At 44.0% G+C, this 24,605-nt stretch overlaps 2 protein-coding genes and 1 non-coding gene across 4 annotated transcripts in view; 2 read left to right on the top strand and 1 right to left on the bottom strand.

The window, feature by feature from the left end:
- Positions 1-24,605, top strand: part of LOC145515802 (uncharacterized) — a 230,318-nt gene that overhangs the window by 142,071 nt on the left and 63,642 nt on the right. The gene's annotated exons all lie outside the window — the stretch shown is intronic.
- LOC145515916 (U6 spliceosomal RNA) lies at positions 4,992-5,096 on the bottom strand. Its single transcript, XR_014061123.1, has one exon. It is a non-coding gene; the product is annotated as a U6 spliceosomal RNA (small nuclear RNA).
- Positions 20,966-23,294, top strand: LOC145515804 (androgen-binding protein homolog). Its single transcript, XM_081517156.1, has 3 exons — positions 20,966-21,032; positions 21,539-21,714; positions 23,062-23,294. Exons 1-3 carry the CDS (start codon positions 20,966-20,968, stop codon positions 23,161-23,163), a joined length of 345 nt encoding a protein of 114 aa, XP_081373282.1. The 3' UTR covers positions 23,164-23,294.

The following is a 24,605-nucleotide window of genomic DNA, read 5'->3' as shown; positions in this document are numbered from 1 at the left end:
AGAGCAGTCCTCCTGAGTTCTCTTACCCTACTGCTTTCTGTCCTGCCACCCCTTTCCAATAAAATCTCTTACTTTGTCAGCACATGTGTCTCCTTGGACATTTCATTTCTGAGTGTTTGACTGGAGCCGCCTTTTGGCCCCTGGAAGGAGTACCCCTTCCTGCTGTACTACTGTTGCTTCAGTTTTGTTTTTTGTTTTTTTTGATAGCTTATGCATTTTTTTTTATAAATTTATTTATTTTAGTTGGGGGCTAATTACTTTACAATATTGTAATAGTTTTTGCCATACATTGACATGAATCAGCCATGGGTTTACATGTGTTCCCCTTCCTGGACCCCCCACCCACCTCCCTCCCCATCCCATCCCTCTGGGTCATCCCATTGCCCCGGCCCTGAGCCCTTGTCTCATGCATCGAACATGGAATGGTGTTCTGTTTCACATATGATAATATACATGTTTCAATGCTATTCTCCCAGAACGTCCCACCCTCACCTTCTCCCTCAGAGTCCATAAAATTGTTCTATGCATCTGTGTCTCTTATTCTGTCTCGCATATAGGATTATCGTTACCATCTTTCAAATTCCATATATATGCATTAGTATACTGTATTGTTGTTTTTCTTTCTGGCTTACTTCACTCTGTATAATGGGCTCCAGTTTCATCCATCTCAGTAGAACCGATTCAAATGTATTTTTTTTAATGGCTGAGTAATATTCCATTGTGTATATGTACCACAGCTTCCTTATCCATTCGTCTGCTGATGGACATCTAGGTTGCTTCCATGTCCTGGCTATTGTAAACAGTGCTGCGATGAACATTGGGGTACACGCGTCTCTTTCAATTCTGGTTTCCTCGGTGTATATGCCCAGCAGTGGGATTGCTGGGTCATAAGTTTATTTATTTTAGTTGGGGGCTAATAACTTTACAATATTGTAGTGGTTTTTGCCATACATTGACATGAATCAGCCATGGGTTTACAGTTTTTTAACTGGACTCCTGAGCTCTGTCAAAGGTATTTTCATTCACATCTGCCTGTCCAATAGTGGTGGTTGTTTTTTTTTTTCCATTGGGGAGATAGAGACTGGGATCTTTTACTAAACCATCCTGCTAACATTACTCTGTATATAAGTTTTAGAATCAGTTTCTCACTTTCTACACACTTCCTGCTTGGTATGTACGTGCATACTCATTCACTTCAGTCATGTCCAACTGTATGAGACTCTATGGACTGTAGCTCGCCAGGCTTCTTTGTCTATGGGATTCTCCAGGCAAGAATACTGGAGTGAATTGCCATGCCCTCCTCCAGGGGGTCTTCCCAACCCAGGGATCGAACCCACATCTCCTAAGTCTGCTGCATTGGCAGGCATGTTCTTTACCACTAGCACCACCTGGGAAGCCCCCTGCTTGGAATATAAATCAAGATTGCATTGACTCTAAAGATCAATAGAATTGAAATCTTATTGAGTCTTTAAATATATAAGCATAGTATATGTCTCCATTTCTTTGTGACTTTTACTTTACTTAGAAATTAATGTTTTGTACTTTCCATTTTACAGGTTTTGCACATATTTTATTAATTCCCTGCCAAAATATTTTACATTTTTGGTGCTATTGTGAATGATATTTTACTTTGATTTTGAATTGTTTGTTGCCAGTATGTGAAATACACATGATTTTTTATATATTGACTTGTATTTTACAAATATGCTAAACTCACTTATATGCACTAGTGGTGTTTTTGTGGATTCTTTAGGTTTTTCTCTGTATATTATAATTTTTTCTGTGAGGAAAAAAGTTTGACTTTTTCCCCTTCCAACTGTAGTTTGTTTTCATTATTTCTTGCCTTATTGCACTTGTGAGAGCTTCCAGTCCAATGTTGGACAGAAATGGAGACTAGGTGACTTTCCCTTATTCTTGATCTTAGGGGGAACAATTCAGCCTTTGTTCATTAAATGCAGTATTAGCTGAAGTCTTCTTTGTTATTTTTGATGCCATTTGTTAGATGGAGACTGTGTTCTTCTATTACTATTGTACTGAGAAGTTTAATGGGTGTTTAGTTTTTTCTATTTCTTTTCTGCATGATTTGATACATAGTTTTACCTCTTCCTTTCCAGTCTGTATTTCTTTTTTATTCTTTTGCTTTACTGGTCAGAACTGTCAGTAAAATATTCCAAAAAAATTATAAAAGTGGACATCTTTGCCTTCTTCTCGATTTTAGGAGGAAAGCATTCAATCTCTTCCCATTAAGTATTCAGTTAGTTAGTATTCCCATTAAGTATTCAGTTAGTAGGTGGTTTTGTAAGTATAGCTCATAATGTTGAAGAAGAATACTTTTCTCTTAGTTTATGGATGTGTTTTATTATGAATAGTTCAATTTTTAAAAATTTGTATTTATTTTTAATTGGAGGATAATTGCTTTATAATATTTGTGGTTTCTGGCATTCATCAACGTAAATCAGCCATAGGTATAAATATGTCCCCTCCCTCTGCAACCTCCCTCCCACCTCCCACCCCATCCAACCCCTCTAGGCGAATGTTTTGATTTTTAAAACATATTTTCTGCATCTGTTGAAATGATCATATGCCTTTTCTCCATTATTCTGTTAATGTGATGGATTACCTCGATTGACCTTGAATGTTGAATGAAACATGCATGTCCAGGGTAAAGATCACTTTGTCTTTATGTGCCGCTTCTTTTATGTGTTGCTGGGTTTGATTTGCTAATGTGTTGATTTTTGTGGGTAAATGTTTATGAATGGTATCAGTCGATAGTTTTCTGGTAATATTTTTTCCTAAAAATATATGAGGAAATACTTGCCTTAAGAGATGAGTTGGGAAGATTCATTTGTTCTCCATGTTCTTAAAGCATTTATATAGGATTGTTATTATTTCTTCTTTAAATATATAATAAAATTCCCCTCTTTAACTTTGTGGGCCTGAACTTTCTATGTGTGATGGTTTAATTAAAGTTTATCTTTCTTAACAGATATATGGCTATTCAGATACTCTCTTTTGCATTGAGTCACTTTATGTAATTTTTGTCTTCAATAAAGGTGGCCAATTCATTAAGCCATCCAATTAATTGGCACAATTTGTTGCTAGTGCTTTCTTATTTTTATGTATGTGGATCTATAAAGACATCCCTTCTTTTATTTATTATGGTAATTTGTATCTTATTGCTTTTTAAATAAGTGATACACATTTACCAAACTTTTTGAATTTTCAAAGATCTTTGTTTTAATGGTCATTGATATTCTTTTCTCTCTTTTTTTGGCTGTAATGGGTCTTCATCACTATTTGTGGGCTTTATCTACTTACAGCGAGTAGGGACTATCTGCTTGCAGAGGGTGAACTCTAGGATGTGCAGTCTTCAGTAGTTGCGGTACCTGGGAGTTAGGGCATGGAGGATTTAGTAGTTGCAGCTCCCACGCTCTAAGAGTGGGAGCTCAGTAGTTCTGGTGCACATGCTTATCTGTTCTGAGTCATGTGGGTCTTCCCAGACCAGGGATCAAACCCATGTCCCCTGCATTGGTAGGCCAACTCCCAACCGACAGAACCACCAGGAAAGTCTGATATTCTTATTTATTTGTTTTCTACTTTGAGATCATCAAACTTTCTTTTCATACTGAATTTGTTAGTAAATATAGTACAGTGTTTAGTACAAACAGCAATTCAAACATCATTACCTTGTTTCTCATTTTAAATGGATTGCTCATAACATTTTACCATCAAAGATGATGTTTGCTGAGTTTTTTTTAATAAATGCACTTTATCTTGATTATGAAGAACTCTTTATTCTCATTTTTAAAGTTCTTTTCTAAATCACAAATACCTGCTTAGTATTATAATACTCTTTATTTTCTTTATCAGTTAAGAGATCAGTCAATTTTTCTACTTCAGTCTGTGTATGTTTCTGAACTAGGTATGAGTCCGTTTGCCCATGCACAGTAAAGCCAATCTATTGACATCAGGTTGTGGTGAAGGAAAATGCAGTATTTATTATAGGGCACCAGTAAAGGAGTCCTAGAGAAGGAAATGGCAACCCACTCCAGTGTTCTTGCCTGGAGAATCCCATGGACAGAGAAGCCTGGCGGGCTACAGTCCTTTGGGTCGCAAAGAGTCGGACACGACTGAACGACTAACGCAACGCAACGCAATAACGGAGTTGAGGTAGCTAGTACTTAAGAGGCCCCAACTCCCCACAGGGTTTCCGGGAAAGGTTTTTAAAGACAGGTTGAGGGAGGAGGGTTTTTAGGATATGTGATCAGCTGGTAGACATTCTTGTGATTGGTTGATGCTGAGGTAATCCAGAGTCAACATCAACCGTCTGGTTCCAGAAGGACTGGAGTCTACATTCTTGTGGGAAACATACAGTTAATTTTTTCCACCTGATGGGGATTTCAGTATCTGCAAAACAGCTCCAAGGATATGGCTCAGAATACTATGTATAGCCCTTGAGGAGTTACAGAAAGTCTTTGACTTTATTTAATTGTTGAATGGCTACACTATTATTATATTGTCTTGTTTGATTTTTTTTTTCTTTTTTCCTGCATTTTCTCACATCTCTGATTATAAATATACTCTTTGGAACTTGGGGAAAGCCTAGGAGACAGGTTTTTCTACAGACAAGAGGCGTGTGGAGGACATGGTAGGGAGTGGTCTATTCTGGAAAGACTTCTTAGGGTTCTGCTTGGTTGTATTTATGCAGTTTATTATATATATTTGTAATACTAGGCTATGTTTGCATTATAATAAAATAAACTTAAAAATATATATAGTTTTACACTTCAGTAGTTATATATATATATATGCACCTGGAGAAGGGCATGGCAATCCACTCCAGTATTCTTGCTTACACACATATATGTATCTCCTACCTCTTGAACCTCCCGCCACCATCACCAGTTCCACCCCTCTAGGTCATCAGAGAGTGCCAGGCTGGGCTCCTGTGCTATACAGTAGCTTCCTGCTAGATGTCTATTTTGTGCATAAAAAATATGGAATGCGTCACAACTTTATTTGTCATCCTTGTTCAAGGGCCATGCTAAGCTTCTCTGTATTGTTGCAGTTTTAATATATGTGTGGCTGAAGCAAGCACTCTCTCTCTCTCTCTCTCCTTTTAAAATATCTGTTTAATTATTTATTTTCAGCTCTGTTTGGTCTTAGTTGTGGCACAAGGGATCTTTTTGTGGCAGTCTATGGGAACTTTCGTTGCAGTGCGCAGGCTTCGCTCTAGTTGTGGCAGACAGGTTTTAGGTGCCCCACAGCATGTGGCATTCCACAACCAGGGATCAAACCAGCATCCTCTGCATTGGAAGTGGATTCTTAACCACTGGAAAACCAGGGAAGTCCCATCAAGGTCTCTCTTCCTTAGGGGCTTCCTCAGCACTCTTATCCGTTGCTCTTTATGTTTTCTCACAGACCATTAGTCCAGATGGTTTAGGTATCACTCTGATTTATTATATTCCTTCCATGCTTCTTCTGAAAGAGTGTAGAATAAGCTTAACCCTCACAGATTGAGTGTGGAAGATGCTCCTGAGTCTGGGCCAGCCCTGTGTGTCTGCTCAGAGCTGCCTTTGTGGTAGAAGCAGTGATGATGTGAATCTGGGCTGGTCCTGCTATCATCAGCAGGACCTATTCACCTGACTATGCTGTATTGCCCATGCCAATTTCTGTGTCCTTGGTGCCCACATGCATGAAGCTGTGTGCAGCCCTGCAAACTTTACAAATGGGACCTATTTATCTAGCAAAGTAGTCAGTTAGCAGTTACCTCAGTAATCTAGGAATGGACAAGATGAATCCATCCATATATTTTCTACAGTGTCCTCTGAATGGAAGATGTGTTTCTGTCAACTCTTTCCTGTGCTGAGCACCCCTCAGGATCTGCTGAGCTCTGTGCCGTCCTGAGGAGTCCCTCTTGGGGCATGTAAGAGAGCATCTGTCCTTCCATGTGCACTGCTTCAGATGACTGGGTCTGATGCCCCGGCTGGGTATCCTATGTTCTGAGTCCATGAGTATTGCCAGCCTAAGGATGAGGGGAGATATGTTATACCACTGAAACTATAGTCAATGTAGTAGAATATTTTTCAAAAGGAAATCGGAAGGAAACTTCCAGGTATGAGGGCAACACAGAAGCAGTGGGTGTATCTATGCCAGTCTTCATTGGAATCATGAAGGCAAGCCCTGTCCTCAACTATTGCCTGACTCTGGCCTTTTCCTTTTGGGGGGCTTGTCTCAGTCCTGTTGCCTTTGTCTTGGCACTCAGAGCTTGCTCCCATCTCTCTCTCTGACTTTCTGGCTACTAGGTCTTGATCGATGGGGCAATATGTCCTTCTGCCTGGAATCCCCATTAGATTCCTATGGGATGGGTAGGGGGTGCACCCCCAAAACACCATGTCAGGGCAGTTTGAGAATATCTCAGTGCAAGGTCCTTAGATAAATACATGGCTAGAGAGCATCTCCCTCCTGCATCAGGGTTCCTGTTCTCTGTGTAGGGTGATGATGCCTCTGAAGCTTAAACTATGGTTTCCCTCTCCTTTCCTCCTGCTGCCTTCACTGAGCATCTTCCACTTGAATTCTTCTCCTTCATGAACAGGCAGATGGACATAGGACACCATGAGACTTTATGTTCCCAACAAAGGAGACCCAGACAGGGACTTGGGGGTATGCAGGTAATTAGAGAGGTGATGTCAGGTGCTGAAGTGAGGAACTAAGGACAGTGAACACCCAAGTGAGAAAGGCCACGGAGGTGGGCAGGTGGAGCTCTAGGCCCCTGGAGGCCTTTAAGAGATAGTGTAGAGCTCACCTCTGAGGAGACACACCAGCAATCAAGGAGGCTGGGGTCTGTAGTGTCTGAGGGTTGCCCTGTGGGCATGAACTCCCCACACTTTCTACTGAGCTTTGTTCAGCAAGCTCCCAAGTGCTGGAGAAATCCACCAAGCTGGAAGGGCAGATGCTGCTGTTTGAGGAGGGGAATGTCGGCAGTGGGGGATTATCCCACAGCTGCAGGTGAACTCAGGTTGGCCTAGGTGGAGACGAGGTGGAGCTTCTATGATCTCAGAGGGAGATTCGTGTGAGAATCAGAGGTCAAATGCCACAAGTTTTTGATAGTTACCTTTCCACCCATCTGAGGTTTTGGATGTCAGACAGAAAAGGATTTGGGAGAAATCAGATGCTGCCTTTTCTACTAACCCAGATTAGATAAGGGTGCTGTAGATTGGAGGAAGGCAGGGAGAGGGGAGGGGGCAGTGGGCAATATGAAGGTGTCTCCCCAGCAGCCCCAGGAGTTCTGTGCAGCTGAGCAAGAGCCAAGAGACAGACTCTCTATGTCCCAGGAGGACCAATTGCCCCTCACTTGTCTTTGCCGCATCCTTGGATGGATCCCCGTAACAACTGTGCACTCACTGCAGAGCAGGGTGAGTCTATATTCAAGATGTTGTTAGAAGCACCTAACTCATAGGGGTGACAACTGTCCTTTCAGAAGGCCTGGAGCTTTTATGTCTGTTAGGTGGGAGGTAGAGGTAGAATACACATCCTGGGTCAGATGAGGAAAAGAGTCCCTGTGCCAGGACCTGCTTACACCTGCTCAACTCACCTTAGCTCCCACAGAGGCAGGTCTCCATCTTAGAAGCATCTTCAGCCAGACCCTTGTGGGGATGGAGTGGTGGGCAGAGACAAGGGCCCAGGGTCCCTCTTGGCAAGGAGACCTCCCCTGCATCCCCCAGAGTCCCCTCCACAGGGAGAAGCAACTGCTCTGGATCACCTTGGGGACCTGTCCTAAGCCTCCTCACCATGAGGACGTGAGAGATTCCCTGTCCTAGACCCAGCCCTATGGGGTAAGCCCAACATACTCTTTTCTGGAGGGGAGCTGTCAGGTGGGAAGAAGCTCTTAGAGATGGGGTGGGGGTCAGGTGAAGAAGAATCAGGCAGGAAGAGCATGGGGCCCTGTTTGTGGACAGGCAGCAGAGACACAGGAAGAGAGAGAATCTGCAGGCCCCAGACGTTCACTCTGAGGATGAGACCCAACTCACCCTGTATGTGGAAGCAGCTGAGTCCACAATGGGGGTTGGCATTAGGATAAACTGAGGCCCAAGGAGTGACAGAGTTCAGCACGTGAAACTTGACCCTTTGTTCTTCCTCTCCTGTCAGGCGCTTAGGACAGGGGTCCTTCTCACCCGTTCTTTTGTCCTCTCCCCAGCCTTGAAGATTAGAGATGGTTCCATTTTATAAATGAGAACAGCCCAAAGAAAGACTGTAATATGTACACAGTCACAGGGTGAGTTAGCTGAGCTCGTCTCCCTAGCATGGATGGGTTGGGGAAGCTGTGTCTCTTCAGCAGATGCTTTACCCCCTCTGAGCCTCAGATTCTCCCCTGTCAGATGAGGATGACTACTCCTACCCCTCAAGGTTGCTGGGAGGAATAAAATTTGGTGGATGATGCATATGCCCTGTGGGTCTTGATGACAGAAATGATCGACACTCTGGCTGATGTAATGATCATTACCCATGTCCCCACCTGTTGAATTTGTGGAGGAGTATCTGACAGCACTGAAATCCAGCTGCAGCTGGAAGGCACACTGGTGGTCTCCACTGTGGCCACGTCCTTTCTCTCCCCAGCCCCCAAAGCCCCATATCCAGTGAGTAAGCACTCTCCTGTGAATTGCAAGGCTTTTTATTGCTGGAATCCTCTATAATCAGACACCTGGATGTGGCAGGTTGCTGACACTACTTAGGGATCAGGCAAGTGGCTTCCTTGGGTTCCTGGCAGAGACGGCTCCATCAACAGAGAGAACTTGAATATATTTTATTCTGTAAGAGAAGGCGCAGAAACCTGGTGAGGCCTCAGAGGTGGACGTGACAATTAGCTGCACTGAACAAGGGGAGGGGCCTGCAGGTTGTTTGGAGGGAGGTCTCTGGATATCAGCAGGTAAAGGTGGATACTTCCCAATGAGGCTTCCTCTAGTGGAACAGATTGTGGGGTCTCCCTGGAAGGCTGTGGGCAGTCTTCTGAGATATAGTGGGGGACTGCTGAGGACCACCTGGAAGAGCTCTGAAGTGACACCTGGGAGTCTCCAGGGATGAGCTGATCCCTGTCTGCTTTCTCCCTCTGGCCCTTGGACACTTAGAGCTGAGCAGTTAGAGCTGCTGCAGCTGAAGAGCTGCTGAAGCAGCTGCTAGTTCCCACCACCTCTAAGGCAGCAGAGGAAGGATTGACCCTGGGCATCGACTGATCCTCGTTCTGGGCATTCCAGGCCTGGGGAGGGCAGGAGGGCAGCTTTTGGAACCAGCTACCTCTTTTAGGCATGTGAGAACTGTTGGGTCCAGGGAACAAGGACAAATGTGGGTGTTAGATGGGGTGGAGTAGGGACTTGAAGCACTAGGGAAAGAACTGATGTTTGGAGAAGGGAAGGACTCAGTGTGAATGGATTACAGAAGAGTCAGATTCTTGTGCTGGAGAGGCTGGAGTCAGGGAAGCCAGTGCTGAGGGCCTAACTCCAAAGGCAGATGATACCACAGAATCAGGAGGATCTGGAGGGTCCCAGGTCTATGGCCCTACAGAGCTGAGCAGTCAGGGCCAGCTCAAGAGCTCCAGGGCTGAACTGAGTTTTCCTGCAGGATCCTTTCCCACACTGTGGGTGTTAGCCACTTCCTCTCTACCTCCTCATTCATAAGGTTCTTTTTGCTCCCAGGTTCCCGGGGAAGAGCCAGGCAGACCCCTGACATCCCCGCCCCACACAGGCACATTCACACACAGCCTGACCCACCAGAGCGCTCAGAACATTCTGTTTATCCTCCGCTGTCAACTTCTCATCAACACAGTTCTTTAGGGTATCGGCAGTTTCCAGTACATCAGGGTTTTGGTTATACTTTTCAACTTGTTCAAGATAGGCCTCATGGCTTCCCGATATGAACAGGTCAACAGTGTCCCTCAAGGCTGGGCAGATGTCATCACACTCTGAAACAGAAAGAGAAGGGAACACTCCCTGAAAGGCACACATCAGAACACCCTGTTCCCTTCCCCCTCCCGACATGCTCCGTGCTGCCCCGGGAAGGTGTCAGAAAGCTTGGGGAGCCTGGGTCCCAGCCACTCACTTCCACCCGCGATGAGGAGCCAGGCAGCACAGAGCAGCAGGAGAGCTCCAGCCCGCGTCATGGTGCCGGTGGCAGGTGCTCCCTACTCACCTGGAGCCCTTTTATACCTGTGCTTGTCCTCACCCCAGGAGCCCTGTGTCAGATGCTTCATTTTTTCAGGAGATTCTGCCAGGCCACAGTGTGAAAGTGCCCGGGACTGCACAGGAGGAGCTGTGTGTGTTGGCAAGATGCTAGTCCTTGAGTCCACAGAGGGCACTGGTTCAATGTCCTCCCCCCTGGAGGGCTCTGAGGGAGGGACAGCTGACTCAGGAAGCTTAACAACCGAAAATCCCCAGATTGACCAAAAAGTGCAAAAGTGCTCCCAAATCAGACCTCCTGAATGCTCACCTTTGGCAGCCTGTCAGTACAACATGTGACCTTGAAAACAGGATTGTGTGGACTTTATCAGTTTACAGTTAGATCAGTGATTAGTGAATCGTCTCACAGGGGTTAGTGCCAGGCAGACCAGAGCATAAGCCCTGAGCCCCTGGTCAGACTCTCTGGTGGCTCCTGTCCTGCTGTTGTCACCATGTCCTTCATCTTGTCAGTGGCCTTTGTTGGGCCACTTCCCTGAATCAGTATCTGGAGCCTGGAAACTTCTTCTATGTGCTGGTCCAGAAATTTCTGTTTTTCTCTTGGCCAGGTCCTACCTACCACCTGGCAACTTTAATAGCACCTCATTCTACACTGCAATATTGTATGCAACTTCTTTTTTCTTTTTTTTAGAATTAAACTTTATTTTTTTATTGGAGTATAACCGATTTAGTGTTATGGTCATTTCAGGTGGATTGCAAAGGGACTCAGCCGTATATATACACAACTATCCATTTTTTCCCAAACTCCTCTCCCATCCAGGATTGAGCAGTGCTCCCTTTGCTTTAGAGTTGGTCCTCATTGGTTATCTATTTTATTTCTTTAAAATTTATTTTTTTTTATTGACATATAAATGCTTTACAATGTGTGTTGGCTTCTACCATACATCAACGTGAATCATTCATGGGTATACACTTGTCCCCTCCCTCTTGAACCTTTCTCCCACCTGATCACCCCATCCTACTCCCCTAAGTTTTCCCAGAGCATCAGGCTGCACTCCCTGCTCTATACAACAACTTCCCATTAGCTATCTGTTTACACATGGTAATGTATGTATTTCAATGCTACTCTAACAATTCATCACACTCTCTCCCTCCTTGTGTCCACAAGTCTGTTCTCTATGTATCAGTCTCTATTCTGGCCCAGCAAATAGGTTCATCAGTACTATTTTCTAGATTTTATATGTGTGCATTAGTATGTAATATTTGTTTTTCTCTTTCTGACTTGCTTCACTCTGTATAATGGACTCTAGTTTCATCCACCTCATTATAATTGACTCAGATGTGTTCCTTTCTATGGCTGAGTAGTATTCCATTGCATGTATATACCACAACTTCTTTATCCTTGTATCTGCTTATGGACATCTAGTTGGCTTCCATATACTAGGTATTGTGAATAGTGCTGCAATGAACATTGGAGTACATGTGTCTTTTTCAATTATGATTTTGTCAGTGTATATGCCTAGTAGTGGGATAGCTGGGTCATGTGATAGTTTCATTTCTAATTTTTTAAGGATTCTCTGTAGTGTTCTCCATAGTGACTGTATCAATTTACATTGCCACAAACAGCACAAGAGGTTTCCTTTTTCTCCACATGCTCTTCCGATTTTTTGTAGATTTTTTGATGATGACCATTCTGACTGGTGTGAACTGATATCTCATTGTAGTTTTGCATTTATCTAATATTGAGTGATGTTGAGCATTTTTTCATGTATTGATTAATTTTTAGAATGTCTTCTTTGGAGAAATGTCTATTTAGGTTTTCTACCCATTTTTTGATTATGTTGTTTGTGTTTCTGATGTAGAGCTAAATGAGCTGCTTGTATATTTTGGAGATTAATCCTTTGTCAGTTGCTTCATTTGCAATTATTCTATCACGTTCTGAGGGTTTTCTTTTCATCTTGTTTATGGTTTCCTTTGCTGTGCAACAGCTTTTAACCACTTAAGTGGTTCCCATTTGTTAATTTTTGTTTTTATTTATGTTACTCTAGGAAGTGGGTCATAGAGGATCTTGCTGTGGTTTATGTCAAAGAGTTTTCTGCCTGTGTTTTCCTCTAAGAGTTTTATAGTTTCTGGTCTTCCATTTAGGTCTTTAATCCATTTTGAGTTTATCTTTGTGTATGGTGCTAGGCAGTGTTCTAATTTCATTATTCTATAATACATGTTGCTGTCCAATTTCCCTAACATCACTTATTGAAGAGGCTATTTCTCCATTGTATAGTCTTGCCTCCCTTGTCAGAGATAAGCTGCCCATAGGTGTGTGGGTTTATTTCTGGGCTTTTATCTTGTTCCATTGTTCTATATTTTTCTATTTCTGCCTGTTCCATATTGTCTTGATGAGTGTAGCTTTGTAGTATAGTCTGAAATCAGGAAGATTGTTTCTCCCAGCTTCATTCTCCTTTCTCAAGATTACTTTGACTATAAGAGGTCTTTTGTGTTTCCATATGAATTTTGAAATTTTTTGTTCTAGTTCTGTGAAAAATGCAGTTGGTACTATGATAGGGATTGCATTGAATCTGTAGATTGCTTTCAGTAGTATAGTCATTTTCACAATTTTGATTCTTCCCTTCCAAGAACATGATATATCTCTCCATCTGTTTATGTCATCTTTGATTTCTTTCATCAGTGTCTTATAGTTTTCTCTATACAATTCTTTTGTCTCCTTAGGTAGGTTTATTGCTAGATATTTTATTCTTTTTATGTCAGTGGTGAATGGGATTGATTCCTTAGTTCCTCTTCCTGAGTATTCATTGTTAGTGTACAGGAATACAGAAGATTCTTGTGTATTGATTTTGTATCTTGTGACATGATTATCTCTGTACATTTTTTGATAGTATTTTTAGGGTTTTCTGTGTATGGTGCCATATCATCTGCAAACAGTGAGAGTTTTATTTTTCTTTTCCAATCTGGATTACTTTTATTTCAGTTTCACCTCTGAATGCCATTGCTAGGACTTCCAAAACTGTTGGGTAATAGTGGTCAGTGTGGGCACCCTTGTCTTGTTCCTGATCTTAGAATGAATGCTTTCAGTTTTTCACCATTGAGAATAATATCTCCTGTGGGTTTATCATACATGGCCTTTGTTATGTTCGGGTAGGTTCCTTCTATGCTGATTTTCTGAAGAGTTCTTATAAATGGGTGATGAATTTTGTCAAAAGCTTTTTCTGCATCTGTGGAGTTTATCATGGCCGATTCATGTTGATTTGACAGAAAACAACAAAATTCTGTAAAGCAATTATCCTTCAATTAAAAAATAAATAAATTTTTAAAATTTGTTAATATGATGTATCACATTGATTGGTTTACATACATTGAAGAATCCTTGCATCCATTAGATAAACCCAACTTGATCATGGTGTACCATCCTTATCCATTTTAAATATAGTAGTGTGTACTTGTCCAACCCAAACTCCCTAACTATGCCTTACCCTCATCATTCTCACTGGCGATTGTAAGTTCATTCTCTAAGTCTTTCAAAATCCATCAGTCTCTTTCTGTTTTGCAAATAAGTTCATTTGTATCATGTCTTTTTAGATTCCACATATAAGAGATGTCGTAAGTTATTTCTGTCGTAAGTTATTTCTGTCTGACTTATTTCACTCAGTATGACAGTCTTTAGGTCCATCCGTTTTCTGCAACCTCTTTTGACCCTTGGGTGTCTCTGTACTGTTTCCACCATCTCCTCTCCAGACCTCCCACTTGAGGAAAAGCCAAGCCCCTTCTGGGCCACAATCTTTGGGCCAGTTGCACAACCAGCCCTGTACTGCTGCTGCCTCTATGAACATATACCTACCTTTCTAGCCTTTCTGAATGCCTCCTTTCTGCTTCTTGACCTGATCAAGTGTGCTCCTGCAGCAGGGCCTTTGCACATGGAGCCCTCCTGGCCTGGAAGGCTCTTGCTCCTGTGGTGGTATGATGCATTGCCTCATCCTCAGGTATCTTCAAGTATCATAGGGCACAGATTTCCCTAGACTACTGAGCCCTATAATCAAAGCAATCTGCCCTCTCCTCCCCTCACATCCTTCTGTCTTCTCCCCGTGCTTCATCTTCCCCCAGAGCGCTTCTTCCTTTTGGGTCACTGTCTTTCACTCTCTCTTAGGTGATGAAGAGCTTCAGGAGAGCGAGAGTTGTGCTCTGTGCTGCTGCATCCTAGGACTAGGAGAGGGCCCAGCATTCGGTAGATATTGCACAATGTTTGTTAGAATAATGGCAGAACTATTCCATTTCTCTGGAGTTGATAAACAAGAATATTTTTAGTTCTATTTACTATAGATGTGATTACAAATATTGCCTGGGAGAAAATAAATAAGGTAAAGATTTAAAATGTTTGAAAAGTCAGAATCAAGTAGCTTTTTGCTAGAGGCACCTGACTGGCCTTTGTCTGAGTCACCTGTAGTGGATTAAAGTTTGCTGAAGGCCAGAGCTGAGTTGGGACACAAGGTGTGACCACAGTCAGAACCCTGTGCCAAGTAGAATTCACATCCGGTAACTGCTCTTGGCAAAGAGGCACCAAGGACTGAGCTGCAGTGTCAGCTGACCACCATGCAGCCCCTCCTCACCATGACTCCTGTTGCCTGGGGGCCACCCCTCTGAAGGTCACCCCACGAGGGGCTCAGAGGGCTGCAGATGTGTCTCAGAGGTTCCTGGGCAGGAAGGTGAACACCACAAGGCCCAGGCTGCACATGCTGGCTCTTTGTCTGGGGGGCAGGACTTCCGTGTGGTGAGACCCCTGCCCATGGATCCTGTGCCTCTGTCCTTCAGAAGACACTGCCCCCAATGCCCTCTGCAGCCCTGTGAGGAGAGGAGTCAGGGCTTGGAGTGCTGAGTAACACAGGTAACTGCTATGTATCCAGCCCAGTGCCCTTCCGAGGGTGCCACAGAGTCCTCTGAGACATCCGTGGATGGTGGGGACATTTAGTAACATCAGAGTGACAAGCTGGACAGGGTCAGTGGAGGATTCACCTGATGTAACCCTTTCCCAATGCAGATTGCTTTTTTAAATGTATTTTGAATTGGAGGATAATTACAATTCGTGCTGACTTCTGCCATATAACATGACTCAGCCATAAGCACACATATGTTTCCTGCCTCTTGAACCTCCCCCCACCTTCCACCCAATCCCACCTTTCTAGTTTGTCACCGAGTACCGTGTTGAGCTCTCTGTATCAAGTTGTTTTTCAATAAAATTTTAGTTTGGAACAATTTTGGATTTATAGAATAGTTGAAATTGAAATATTTGTTAAAACTGACAGACAACTTTGGAGCAGTACTAATAACTCAACCTCACAATATGTGAGGATTTGGACTTCGCCAGATTGTCCATTAAGGTGTATTTGGATTCCAGGATGCAATACATGATCTACACACACTGCATTCATTGTCATGTGTCCCCAGTACCCTCTGCTCATGTGGAAATGCTCATTCTCTCCTGGTCTTTCATGGTCTTGGGAGGTCTGAGAAGGACTGGTCAGGGATGGTACAAGGCCCTCCAAACTGAGTCTGTCTGCTGTTGTTCTAATAATGTAGAGTGGAGGAAATGGCCGTCCACTCCAGTATTCTTGCCTGGTGAATCCCACAGACAGAAGAGCCTCTCAGGCTATAGTCCTTGGGGTCACAAAGAGTCAAACATAACTTATAACTCTGAGCACAGCACAGAGGAGGGTTCAGACTATGGGTTTTGCGAAAGACACCACAGAGCTGAAGCCCCCTGCTTGTCTCCTTAATCTGGGTACCTGTGACAGTTGTGTGTCTTACCACTGGATATGTCACTCTTTGATTGTTGATTAACGTTACGTTTGTCAGATCTGCACTGTTTTCCCCTTCTCCTCCCCTCCTCTTTTCTTTGGAAATGAGTTACTGAGTTTAGCCCATGCTTAGGGAGTGCAGAGCAGTAAGTTTTCCCTCCTGGAGGGGATAATCTATCTGTGTAACTAGAAATGTTTCAGTAAGGAATGGTTGTCTCTTCTCCCACATTATTTTAGTATTCTTTAGGTGCTCTAGGGCTTTTTGTTTGTTTGTTTTTTAATTTTTTTTAATTGAAGGATAATTGCTTTACAGGATTTTGTAGTTTTCTGTCATAACATCAACAAGAATCAGCCATAGGTTCACCCATGTCGCCTCCCTCCCGAAACTCCCCCCCATCCCCCTCACCACTCCACCCTTCTAGATTGTCACAGAGCCCCTGTTTGAGTTCCCTGAGTCATACTGCAGATTCCCATTGGCTATCAATTTTACATATGGCAATGTAAGTTTCCATGTTACTCTCTCCATTAATTCACCCTCTCCCACCTCTCCTCCCTCTGTGTCCACAAGTCTGTTTTCTATGTCAGTTTCTCCATTGCTGCCCTGAAAATTAATTCATCAGTACTATCTTTCTAGATTCTGTATATATGTGTCAGTATATGATATTTATATTTCTCTTTCTGACTTATTTCACTCTGTATAATAGGCTCTAGGTTCATCTACCTCATTAGAACTGACTCAAATGTGTTCCTTTTCATCAGTTCAGTTCAGTTGCTCATTCGTGTCTGACTCTTTGCTACCCCATGGACTGCAGCATGCCAGGCTTCCCTGTCCATCACCAACTCCCAAATTTTGCTCAAACTCATGTCCATCGAGTCAGTGATGCCATCCAACCATCTCATCCTCTGTTGTCCCCTTCTCCTCTTGCCTTCAATCTTTCCCAGCATCAAGGTCTTTTCCAATGACCCTCTTGGAGGGCACAAGCAAAACTTTGTGTGCACCAGGACCCAGGAGAAAGAAGCAGTGACCCCACAAGAGACTGACCCAGACTTGCCCATGAGTATCCACGAGTCTCTGGCAGAAGCATGGGTCAGCAGTGCCCTGCTGCAGGGTCGGGGACAATGAGTGAGGCAGTGCATGCACAGGACCTTTTGAAGGAGGTCACTATTATCTTCATTTCCTCCACCATGGTTTGGTCTCAGGTCAAACAACAGGGAGGGAACAGAGCCCTGCCCATCAACAGAAAATTGGATTAAAGATTTACTGAGCATGGCCCCTCCCATCAGAACAACACCTAGTTTCCCCCACAGTCAGTCTCTCCAATCTGGAAGCTTCCATAAACCTCTTACCCTTGTCCTTCAGAGGGCAGACAGAATGAAAACCACAATCACAGAAAACTGATCACATGGACCACAGCCTTGTCTAACTCGATGAAACTATGAGCCATGCTGTGTAGGGCCACCCAAGACAGGCGGGTCATGATGGAGAATTCTGATAAAATGTGGCCCACTGGAGAAGGCAATGGCAAAGCACTTCAGTATTCTTGCATTAAGAACCCCATGAACAGTTTGAAAAGGCAAAAAGATATGACACTGAAAGATGAACTCCCCAGATTGGTAGGTACCCAATGTGCTACTGGAGAAGAGTGGAGAAATAACACCAGAAAGAATGAAGAGATGGAGCCAAAGTGAAAACAATGCCCAGTTGTGGATGTGACTGGTGATGGAAGTAAAGTCTAATGCTGTAAAGAATGATATTTCATAGGAACCTTGAATGTTAGGTCTGTGAATCAAGGTAAATTGGAAGTGGTCAAACAGGAGATGGCAAGAGTGAACATTGACATTTTAGGAATCAGGGAACTAAAATGGACTGGAATGGGTGAATTTAACTCAGGTGACCATTATATCTACTACTGTGAGCAAGAATCCCTTAGAAGAAATGGAGTAGCCATCATAGTCAACAAACGAGTCCGAAATGCAGTTCCTTTTTATGGCTGAGTAGTATTCCATTGTACATATGTACCACAGCTTCTTTATCCATTCATCTGTTGATGGGCATCTAGGTTGCTTCCATGTTCTAGCTATTGTAAATAGTGTTTCAGTGAACTATGGGGTTCATGTGTCTTTTCCAGTTTTTCTTTTTCAGGTTTTCTCAGGGTATGCCTAGTAGTGGGATTGCTAGGTCATATGGTGGTTTTATTCCTAGCTTTTTTAAGGAATCTTCATACCATCTTTCATAGTGGCTGTATCAATTTACATTCCCACCAGCAATGCAGGAGGGTTCCCTTTTCTCCTATTCTACAAAGCTACAGTCATCAAGACAGTATGGCACTGGCACAAAAACAGAAATATAGACCAGTGGAACAAGATAGAGAGCACAGAGATAAACCCAACACCTATTGGTACCTTATTTTTGACAAAGGAGGCAAGAATATACAATGGGGCTAAGATAGCCTCTGCAATAATTGCTGCTGGGAAAACTGGACAGCTGCATGCAAGAGAATGAAATTAGAACACTTCCTAATGCCATACACAAAGATAAACTCAAAATGGATTAAAGACCTAAGTGCAAGGCCAGAAACTTTAGAAGTCTTAGAGGAAAACAGGCAGCACACATAAGTCAAAGCAAGACCCTCTATTACCCACCTCCTAAAGTAATGTAAATAAAAACAAAAATAAACAAGTGGGACCTAAACTTAAAAGCTTTTGCACAGCAAAGGAAACTACAAACAAGGTGAAAAGACAGCCCTCAGAATGGGAGAAAATAATAGCAAATGAAACAACTGACATAGGATTAATTTCCAAAATATACAAGCAGCTCATACAATTCAATACCAGAAAAACAAACAACCCAATCAAAAAGTGTGAAAAAGACCTAAACAGACATTTCTCCAAAGAAGACATATAGATGGCTAACAAACACATGAAAAGATGCTCAACATCACTCAGTATTAGAGAAATGCAAATCAAAACTGCAATGAGATACCACCTCACACCAGTTAGAATGGCCATCGTCAAAAAATCTACAAACAGTAAATGCTGGAGAGAGTGTGGAGACAAGGTGTGCTAGGTCTTTGTTGCGGCTTGTGGGCCTTCTCTTTTCAGAGCAAAGTCTCTCTAGTCGCAGCAGGAGGGTTTTAGTTGCCCCAGGGCATGTGGGAGCTTAGGCCCCCGACCAGGGATTGAACCAATTACCACTGCATCATAGGGCAGATTCTTAACTACTGGACACCAGGGAAGTTCCTATTTATTTACTTAATCATTTATTTTATTAGTGTGGACTCACACATATTAGTGTGGACTCACATATATTATGGTATACTTTGGGTTATCATCCAATACTCTGTTATTTATATTGTCCGTCAAACCTTTTCCAATTTGGCAGTAAGAACTTCTCAGACTTTCTTTTAGAGTTCCAAGGTCTATTTCATTGTATTTGTGCAAACAAACTGCTCTCCTAATGTGAAAATTTGAGTTTGACTCTTGACAGAGTTTTCACACACCGAGTGCTGCCTCTGGTGAACTCAGCATTCTTGGCCTTAGAACCCCCATCCCCAGTGGCCTGTAGGACTGTGGACCTCAGAGTCTCTGATGCAGGAGACAAACCTTACAACCCCACGGCTGCTCACTGATGTTTCTGGATAAACTGTGCAATTCAGGTACCTCTTGAGATCAGGTTCACTGATGGAAGAGGATGAGACAGCCAGAAAGGGAAAGGCTAGACCACCAGGGGTCAAGAATGTGCCCAGGAACTTTCTTCTCTTAAGGGTTTGAGAAATACTGGTAGCATGGTGTGAAATTAACAGAATTAGAAGCCCAGCGAAAACCTATATGGCCATAAGTCCTATGAGTCCCTTGTTGGGAATATTTTGGAGCCCAAGGTTGGTTGTCCACCATTGCTTGCGGCCCAGTGTAGAGACTGAAGATGTTAAGATATTCGAGGGCTTCAGTAAGGCCCCAATGCACAATTTTATGTGCATTCTTATCTCTAGGACTTAACCTTGGGGAAAAAGGAAAGATTCTGGATGACCTTTTTTCTACCTGACAGTGGTGTAGATCTGTCCTTGGCTCTTTTGTGATTCTACCTGCTCAGTTTGGGAGAATGCTGCCCTTGGAACCAGGATAGGTTGGGGGGAGGTTGATCAGGAAAACAGGTGATCGTTGGGGCTGGGACAACAGAGGGCTTGGCTCCAAATGGAATCACTTAGAAATGTCAGTGTTGCCATAATCACAGCCTCTGTTCTCTGGTGCTGAATAGAAACACAGAAACAGCGTTTTGGGTGAAGTAGAAAAGAGTAGCTTTTTTTTTGCTTTGCCAGGCAAAGGTGGACACAGTGGGCTAATGTCCTGAAGACCATGTGAACCACCTTGGAGCAGGTAGTGAGTTTTATAGTGTTCAAGGGGCAGGGCATGATCAGCTGGTGAACAGTTCTTGGATGGGTTGGCATCAAGGTGAATTTTCAAGCATCATCAACATTTTGGTTTCAGCCAGTTTAGGGTCTATGTTCTTGTGGTCAGCAGATTTCATCTGGAGGTCTACTTTCTGTAAAAACAACTTAGGAATGTGTGACAGGCCTTTGTGTGTTTTAGGAAACTTGGAGTTTGGCGATTCTGCTATGTTGCAGAATTACAGTCTAAATTGTTACCAGTTCCCCAGCCCAACAGCTATTCTTTGTTTCTATGTCTTCACATTTCCCAGTCATTAACTCTTGAGTCAGCATTTTACTTCAAAAGACAAGGACACAGGGGCTTATACATGGTTTCATCAGCTCCATTTGGTCTTTGGCAAAGATACCCCCACATGTTCTCCAGAAGCTCTGCTCTTAGAGAGGGAAGGGCTTCCCACAGTAAACACTCCAAGGACAAGGGAACCACATGTTCCAGGTGCCTGGCCACAGGCCTGTGCTCCTCCTGAGAGGGGTTTGGCCTGAGTTCAGGGAGCTAGGGTTTATAAAGTGACAGAAACCCTGCCCTGAGCAGAGCAGTCCAGCCACCGCCACGATGAAGGGAGCACTGCTTGTGCTGGCCTTGCTGGTGACCAGAGAGCTGACCTTTGAGATGCATGAGGGTAGGAAGGAGGGTCCAGATGGTCCTCCTGATCCTTGACCAGTGCCATCTCACTGCATCCTTCCCAGTCCTGTCCAAGCTGCTTCTAGGGACAAATTCCGAGGGCAGGTGGCAGATCAGTGCCCAAGAGTCCTGCACAAACTCCTTGAGGCTTTCAGTCTTTGAATGGAGGGGGTGGTGTGGAGTTGGAAGGGTCATTAGCTGTGCACACACTGGGGGATAGTTAGTTTGGGGGTAGTGGTGCTCACTGGAAGGGAGGAAGCAGACTGGTATGCCCGGGGCAGTGGTCAAGGGCAGAGGGGTCTCCAGGCCTACCCCCTCTTACTGCTCCCTTCTGCTGGGAGGTTTTCTGTCTGAAATATAAGCAGTCCTGGGAGAGGGCTTGTCTCTGTGAGAGGTGAGTCTGGAAGCTTTGGATGTGAGTTCTATCAAGTGGTGAGAAACAGGAACCTCCTATTCTGGTAATCCTCTTGATAAGGTGCTTTCTGTCTGTGCTTTCAGTGGAAGCCTGCCCAGTGTTTTATGGAGCGGTTGGTGCACTGTTTCTTGGAAGCAAAACATTGTTGAACTCAACGTTCGATTTGGTTGATGCTACTGATGAGGAAAAGGAAGCTGTAGGAAAACTCCAGGATTGCTTCAATGAGGAGGGATTTCATGCCAAGCTTTTCATTCTAGAACTTGTGGTAATTTATTCTCTTCATCCCCTACCCTGCCTTGCCCACTCACATGCATAGTGCAGCATGCCACATGGGAATAGATGATACAGTCATGGGATATGTGACAGACAAGAGCTATAAGCAAAGAAGCACATAAACCCTTTGCTTCACCCTACAACACCTGTAATATGCAAGTGCAGTCCATCTGCACATCCAGCCTCTTGTTACTGAATATGCCCATATCATGCCAGTCAGCTCACACACAGAATAGGATTGTAGTATCAATGCAGTAGGCCAAGTGTCTTCAGTCATGTGATTTTTTTTCCCTCAGTGAGAGGAGCTAATATTGGAGGAGCAGAATTTTAATGTTTGGCAGGAAAGGAAGCATTCAGCTCACACACATGTAAGAGTCTTGTCAGCTCTACTTTAGGAATATTGAAAAGGAGCCCCTGGCTTTAGAGTCTCTTTCCAGCATAGGACTCCCTGGCTTTATGAAGTTTCTGGCCTGTGGTCTCGTCACCACTTGTTCCAACTCTGATGGCCATTGCTGTGGCTCAGAGCCCCATTTCCACTCACATGATCTCCGTGTCTACAAGCCAGAATCTTCACTGTGGTGTTTTGGTGCCTGAGGCTCCTGAGAAGGATTCTAGATATCTGTGACTGCTCACCTGAGCAAGCAGTGTATCTCCCAAAGAACCATCTTTCCTTTTTTGTTCTTGTCAAGTAATACTGGAGATTGTGAATAGTCTTTCTCAACACATTTCCCTCAAATTGTTGATTGTTCAAAATGAGATGGAGAAGGCAATGGCATCCCACTCCAGTACTCTTGCCTGGAGAATCCTAGGGACGGCGGAGGCTGGTGGGCTGCTGTCTATGGGGTCGCACAGAGTCGGACATGACTGAAGCAACTTAGCAGCAAAATGAGAGGTTTTCTGCAAACAGTTTCCTGCACTAATATGAGCACACAGGACACATGGGTTTGTTTATGACTCCTGCATGCACATTAGTCCACCCAGCACACCTGACAGAAGAGGCTCAGGTGCAGGAGATGTGACCCAAACCCAGACACCAGCCCCTTGCTCCTCCCTCAGGACTAGTCCCGGCTGTGCCCTGCTGACCCTTGTTATCTCCTCCCCTCCCTGGCATGGTTGGTGGCTCTGTCTCCCTCCTGACACCTGTGCTTGGGCTGTTAGGGAGCCATCCTCCCCCTGGTGCCTGCTGGCAGCCTCCTGTCCAGTGCCGGGTCTGTGGGCAGAGGTTCTTGCTGGGGATGGGGCTGAATCCCTGAGGGTGAGGTGTGAGGTAATCCTGGGGAGACAGGAGAGCCTGGCTGTGGGCTCAGGTCCTGTCTTTTCTCCTCCTATTCCCTCCCAGAGTTCCATCATTTTCGATGAGGATTGCTCCGGCTATAGAGTGTCCACAGTGGTGAACACTGTTTCAGGATTACTTCTCAGTGTGACATCTTTGGTGAGATGATCTTTGCCAGGGATGCCAGTGTGCACTCAAGCTTCCTGCCCTGTTCTCCTCAACTGAAGCTGGAATCCAAATACCTGTCCCACCTGATGTAGTCTCTATGAGGCTGACTCTAATAAAATCACTGCAGCATTGCTCAGTGTGCCAAGTGTGTGTGTGCTCTGGGGAGGACGTGAGGCAGGAGGTCTTGGGAGATGCTGAGAAGTGACACATGTGATCATTGAGAGCATGGGGACCAGGGTCAGACAGAACAAAATAAACCTAGGTCCTGTCCCTGGCAAGCTGTGGAAACTTGGGCAAGTTTGTTTAACTTTTTCAAGTCATTTTGTCATCTGCTAAATGGGAATTGTGTGTCAGGATTAAGCCAGTAACATAGTTTATAAGAAGATTATAGCCAATAGCTTGGAAGGGTAAAATTGTTGTTTGTGGACATAGATAGCATATCTCTTACTCTGGCCTTCAGCACAGTGGCAGAACTCCCAGTCCTTCAAATATCCCTCTGGTTATTGAAGGGTGACTCCTGAGATGACCTGAGAGGGTCATCACAGGTCCCCTCTTCCTTCTCATGGCATTTGACATTTTCTACTTCTAGCCTGACATTTCTTCAGGGACACTAAGTGCCGCTGCTGTTGTTGGTCCTGCCATGGGGACCAGGACCTCCATGAAGTGTTGGACCAGAAAGAAGGAAGTGTATGGAAGAAACTACCCCAGTGAGAATGTTGTTTCTGTGGAAGCAGCTCATGCTATGAAGTGTGAATTGAAGGATGTGCCATATGGGGCACATGTCCTGAACCCTCCAACCTACTTGTAAAAGCATGAAATAGGTAGTTGCATTACAATAGGAGATTTGTGAAGCTACCAGGATGGGAGTAGGTTTTATTCCAGTTTCTTAGGGTCTAGGTCATTGTCCAGCTACTCTCAGTATGACCCACAGAAAGAGTGGCATAACTGATAAAAATCTCTCTACCTTCTGGCCAGGCAGATGTACTAAGGTCACATACCAGGAGCTGAACTTGGGACTTGATGCTAAGCAGCCAAGGGTTGGGGCCTGGATCTTCTTTGACATACTGCTTAAATTAGGCATTTAAATTCACTGTTTGCTCTTCCTACACCTTGATTTACATCTACCAAGTGCTGGACGCTCTGCCGGAGTTAGTATTAAGTGTTCAGGTCATACTGTGAAAGTGAAAGTGAAAATCGTGCAGTTGTGTCTGACTCTTTCCGACCACATGTAGCCTGCCAGTCTCCTCTATCCATGAAATTCTCCAGACAAGAATACTGGAATGGGTAGCTGTTCCCTTCTCTGGGGGATCTTCCCAACCCAGGAATCAAATCCAGATCTCCCACACTGCAGGGAGATTGTTTACCTTGTATGAGCCACAAGCCCTCAAGTCTTACTAAAGAGGTCTAAAATTTTTTTGAAATGTACAAGATAAAAACTGAAC

This window comes from Giraffa tippelskirchi, chromosome 7 (genome assembly GCF_054371585.1).
Source record: "Giraffa tippelskirchi isolate mGirTip1 chromosome 7, T2T-mGirTip1v1.2.pri, whole genome shotgun sequence".
Classification (NCBI taxonomy): Eukaryota; Metazoa; Chordata; class Mammalia; order Artiodactyla; family Giraffidae; genus Giraffa; species Giraffa tippelskirchi.
The sequence above is the reverse complement of the archived record's forward strand: the minus strand, read 5'-3'. Positions and strand labels throughout refer to the sequence as shown.